At 48.5% G+C, this 5,320-nt stretch overlaps 1 protein-coding gene across 1 annotated transcript in view; it reads right to left on the bottom strand.

Moving 5' to 3' along the window:
- Positions 1–5,320, bottom strand: part of ADD2 (adducin 2) — a 14,821-nt gene that overhangs the window by 8,667 nt on the left and 834 nt on the right. Inside the window, exons 3-8 of the mRNA XM_015811158.2 lie at positions 4,620–4,771; positions 4,162–4,242; positions 2,912–3,061; positions 1,969–2,112; positions 1,657–1,755; positions 509–685 (exon numbers count right to left, since the gene is read on the bottom strand). Of these exons, the coding sequence (XP_015666644.1) occupies positions 509–685; positions 1,657–1,755; positions 1,969–2,112; positions 2,912–3,061; positions 4,162–4,242; positions 4,620–4,771 (803 nt within the window). The remainder of the gene's footprint in view (positions 1–508; positions 686–1,656; positions 1,756–1,968; positions 2,113–2,911; positions 3,062–4,161; positions 4,243–4,619; positions 4,772–5,320) is intronic.

Below are 5,320 nucleotides of genomic sequence, written 5' to 3'. Positions count from 1 at the left end.
GGGGGGGGGGGGGGGGGGGGGGGGGGGGGGGGAGGAGAGCACACTTTTAGGAATGTGATTTTCTAGTTAGCAACTGTTTGTTTAATAAGAGTTGCAGGTCCCAAATTAAAGCCACTGAATGAGGACTACTTGTATCAATTTTGCCTTGCAAAACTCTTTCAATTGTTAAAACGCTACTGAGAAGAAAAAGGATTGAGGGTGGGGTAGGCTGGGCTCTGGAAAACGGCATGGAGACCTGAAGTGAACACAGCAATAATCTACCAAGGGTGTTTTGTGGGGAGATTGTGGGTTTAATGTGGTCCCTCAACGGTTCAGATGTCAGATCTTTTTTTTTTAAGTAGCCCATGTCTGGTGGGCCAGCAGGAGCATTGCGAAACCCACCTGTCCAAGCTTGCCTCTTTCCCTGCAGAGACCCACTTTGGTTTACAAATATCTACCTGGAGGAATGCCACCTTTATGACAAGGTCAGGGGACGTATTGGGGGGAGCTTCTCTGCTTGCCAACATACTAGATTGTCCAGCATCCTCATTAGTGCTTCAAATTCATGCTCTCCCAAGCGGCTCTTCTGCATGGGCCCAAAGGTGCTGCCAGCCCATCGGACCAGACCCACATCGTGAGGCCTCTGTTTCTCCGCCTCCAAGAGGATGAGATGCTCAGGCCCACCAGCACTAGACAAGGCAGCAACCTGGAGGAGGCAGAGGGCAAAAGAGAAGTTGAGAAGGCAGGAGGAAACAGCGGGGGGCCCCTGAGATTACCAAGTGGAGCAGAGCGTAGAAGGCCGTCTGAACAAGCCTCGCTTTCTGTGCATCGCCTCCTGACATCCCCAGCCGTGGCTTGCAGGCTCCGGTCATGCTTCAAAACCCCTTTTGGTCAGTGGCAACATTGGAGGTCATTTTCCATAAGCAAATAAGGGCTTCTGCTCCAAGTCATGTGCCTGCTTTAAAACACTTTTTCATCAAGAAAAACAGACCGCTTTCTGCATTATTTTATAATTATGAAATGAAATATATTCTTGCAAAATGCAGAGAAGTTAAGGTGATGGGTTTGCACGATTACATTCTAGCCGAGCAAATCAAACTCCCAGGAAGGGTTTTCTGGAAGGGGCTTCTGAGCTGCCCAGTCTAGGTCAACCAGAATGTTAGTAAGCATGTTGGCATGGAACGTCCAGGCAGCATTGAGAAGGAAGGGAAGGGAAGGGAAGGGAAGGGAAGGGAAGAAGGAAGGAAGGAAGGAAGGAAGGAAGGAAGGAAGGAAGGAAGGAAGGAAGGAAGGACAATCTTGTCATTTATGACAGGGGAAATCCACACTTGGGCAAGGAGACTTGAATCTGGGGCAGTTGAAAGTTACCATCAAGATGGGAATGTCACCCAAAATAGCATGTTAGGAAAATCTTTCCCTCAACTAATTGACACTCATCTATTCCCCCCCTCCCTCCAAGCAAGTGGTCATTATTGTGTTTCTACATCCTAAGGAGAAGGGAGACAGGAAGAAAATTCCACTAAGGAATATTATTTTTGCTGGCATCTCCATCTGAATGGAATTATGTCATTTCCACTTAGGAACATTTCCTTCTGCCCACTTCTACAGAAGGAACCTGGCCTGTGATGCAGCGCAAGGCAGGAGGCGTGTGCCTTGTTTTGTTGTTCTGGAGCTCACCTGGACTTCACAGGCAGCCTGCAAATGGAAGACCTTGTAGAACGCTTCCTCCACTGTGTCTCCCAGGGTCACCAGGCCGTGATTCCGGAGCACCAAAACCTGCCCAAAGAAACGGCAAGAAACAGGTTCTGATATAAACAGCTAAAGAATATGAAATCTTTATCTGCCCCCCACCCCATGAGTTCTCCTCGATTCTGAACCGCTCTTACGTTCTCATGCAAGGAAGTATAAATCCCACAGGCCAGTTTGGGCAGAGATTTAGTTGGAATCCAAGAGTACATCAGAACTCAACCCACACCTCTCAGGCCTAACCTTGCAGGTGGGTCCAAGACATTTCTGCAACTCAATTCTGTCTGCCTCTCCCTCCATTTCACCATTGAAGTCAAAATACACCATGTCACCTGCCAGCAGTGCATCGTGGGAAATTGGCAAGAGGCCTTGTTTCATTGCGGAGACCTGCGAAGGAAGGAAAGCAAAGCTCTCCATGTTCCAGCTATGCATAAAAGACTCTCTCCGTGCTCTCCATGCCTTTCCAGTTCAAACAGGAAACTTTCTAGAATGAAACTGTCCTCCTTTTTTCACTTTATAATACCCTGCAAGATGCAAACAGAACCGTTGACCAAACTGACTTAGAGTTGTGAACCTTCCATGCCTGGAGTGTGGCTAACTAAGGAAAGCTGCCCTACAGAGATGGGCCAGTGAAGGACACCCCCCTCCATAGGCACACCACAGCCGCTTCATGTGGGAAGGAGAGCAAGAACAAGGTGCCTTCAGTTCCCCTCAATGTCCCACTGTGGACGGCTCCTTCCCGGAGTACTTCTCCTCCCTCCTGGATTTTCAGCCTGTTTCCCTTCCAGGTTCACGGCTTGGTGACTTCACAGGTGCTCCTATTACTTCTTTTCCTTTGGGCTGTGCAGGGCACCCTATGCAAAGGACTTCCAGGCCAGCTCTGGGAGGACATCAAAATCTAGGCTCACACACTGAATTACTTCTGGTTTGTTTAGCCTTTGCTGACTATCATAACACACTCAGCCCAAACAAAACAGACCTGCAGTGTGACCCAATCCGCGACCCGTCCAACAACTGTGAGAGTTGCATCCAGAGGGCTGGAGGAGTCCAGAGGTGAATGGAAATGGGATAACGGGGTCATCTCCGAGGAGATGCCTGCCTCTTCCATCCATCCACCTGAAGCTCTGTTGTGTCTCAGCATTCTGCTAGAAAGATGGACACCTGTTCCCCCCCCCCCCGCCCTTACTGCAGTTGTGGCTGGTGTGTGCAGATGGATGATGCATCTCACATCAGGCCGAGCCGCATAGATGGCCGAGTGCAGGCTGAATCCTTGGGTGTCCACCAGAAAGCTGCTGCTGCCTTGCTCCACCACCTTCCCCAGGATGTTCACTTTAATCTGAGAAGGAAAAAGAGGAGGGTGGGGGGCGTCCGATGAGAAGATGGGCACCTGCCTTGGCTGACTAAGGCGACGTCTCCAGGGAAGCTTTTTTCAGGCAGCGGGGAAGGGAAGCAGTGATGCCTAAAGTGGGCGGAAGACCCTGGGATCCTAAACTCTTCTCAAGCTTACAGAAAAACCAGCCTATGGCCTCTCTGCATCTGCCACTCCTCCGGGCTTGCTGGCTTCAATATTCTTTGGTGTACCCAGCATGTCTCCATGGAAACCAGAGTTCCTCCACTTCAGCAGAGGCTATCCCTGCCCCTCTGGGTCTGCCTGCTCCCTCCAGTTACAGAGATGCAGTTGCAGAAAATTGTCCCCTTAGGCATCCTCCTCATGGCTCCTCTGTAGGAAGATGCCGCCTCTCCTTGTCTCAATAGGCAATTCTCTTTCAATTATGTTCACCGTATTTTATATTTTAAGTTTGTTATACCCCACCCAATTCCCAGGATTGGCAGAGGCGATGCATATGGCGCATATAAACATACATACATACGTACATACATACATATTTGTATATACATTCTGTCTCCTGGAGATAGATAGATAGATAGATAGATAGATAGATAGATAGATAGATAGATAGATAGATAGATAGATAGATAGATAGAGATAGATAGATAGAAAGAAAGAAAGAAAGAAAGAAAGAAAGAAAGAAAGAAAGAAAGAAAGAAAGAAAGAAAGAAAGAAAGAAAGAAAGAAAGAAAGAAAAAAAATATAAACATGGATTTGGGCAAACTCCAGGAGACAGTGCAGGACAGGGAAGTCTGGCATGCTGTGGTCGATGGGGTTTGAAGAGTCGGATATGATTTAGCGACTGAACAACAACAAATACAACTGATAAAAAAACGGTGTCACAAATTGTATGACTGTGCACCCGTCATCCAAAGGGCAGCCTGTCCGTGAAATTCTAGAGGGGATTTTGTCACCCTGTCCTTCTGTTTCATATGAGTAGCTTCATTCTACACAGGCTGCTCTTACAGACTGCTGTAAGCAGGAAAATACAGCTCCCGTCTGCAGTCGCGGGCACAGAGCCGGACCCGAGAGTCCTGCATTCTCACCAAGCTGGATGCTGTAACTTCATGACAGGAAAGGCCTTCGGGACAAACCAGAAAATGTTCCTGTTCTTTGCTGACTCTCAGCTGTGAAAGGAAGGAAGGTTAAGAGCATAAGCAGCGCCCTGCTGGATGGGACCCCTGGACCATTTTGTCCAGCAGTTCTCACAATGACCAACCAGCTGCCAAAGGAAGCCCACCGATCTCCCAGCAGACAGCCTCTGGGGGCAGCTCCCCTGCCCTCAAGGCTAAAAGCCATTAATCCCCAGAACTTCCAGGAACTGGTTATTCCAAGAAATTCATTCATTCAATTCGCATACTGCAGAACGAATGAAGATTCTAAAAGATAATTGCTTGCTTCAAGCCCAAAGTTCTATCTCATTAAAAAAATACTGAAAGAAAACCAGTTTTATTTCAACCTATAACGAAGGCCGGCCAGGAGAGAGGAGGATGGGATGACTCACCGTGACTGTGGTGCCACTGAGCTGTGCCCAGCCATAAAGGTCCAGCAGCCGATAGACACTGCTAACTTTGCAGCGCATAAGCCTCTCCCCTTTGGCCAGGGACACAGAGTCAGTGCCGTGGAGGTCATTGATGGGTGTCACTGTGGAAAGGTCTGCAAAAGAAAACCAGGCATGCAGTTGCCAGAAAACGGAACGGAGCAACACGAAAAGGCTTTGGGGCTGGGACACTAACTCAAAGGGCTGCTCTTCCGTTGTCGCTCAAGCAATGCACCCTTTCTGTCCTGTGCTTGCTTCAAAATTTAGAGCAGAGATGCAACCAATCCTTTTGCAGATGCTTGCAAAACCCGGGTTGCTCAGAGAGCATATGCAGAGATTTAAGATTTTTCCTTTTGTTGAAGACAATTTTTCAAACAGTATGTTTCTTTATACTATAAGGCAACATTTCTCAATCTTGGCCACTTTAAGATGTGTGGGCTTCCAACTCCCAGAATTCCCTGGTGAGCCTCCCAGCTTCTACCATACAACCCGATTAGCAGCGTGCACTTGGCAAAGAAGGCCACTGCAGCGAGAGAGGCTGCCGCTTACAGCACAAGCCAGTAGAGGGTGTGTTGCCCAGAATGTAGACCCCCCTTGCCTTCATTGCACCCCACAATCTGCTAGACCTTCAAAGAATACATCCCCCTGTAACCTGGAGGTCCAGG

The sequence above is a fragment of the Protobothrops mucrosquamatus genome, unplaced genomic scaffold, assembly GCF_001527695.2.
Source record: "Protobothrops mucrosquamatus isolate PMUCROS unplaced genomic scaffold, P.Mucros_1.0 scaffold31, whole genome shotgun sequence".
NCBI classification, from domain to species: domain Eukaryota; kingdom Metazoa; phylum Chordata; class Lepidosauria; order Squamata; family Viperidae; genus Protobothrops; species Protobothrops mucrosquamatus.
The sequence above is the reverse complement of the archived record's forward strand: the minus strand, read 5'-3'. Positions and strand labels throughout refer to the sequence as shown.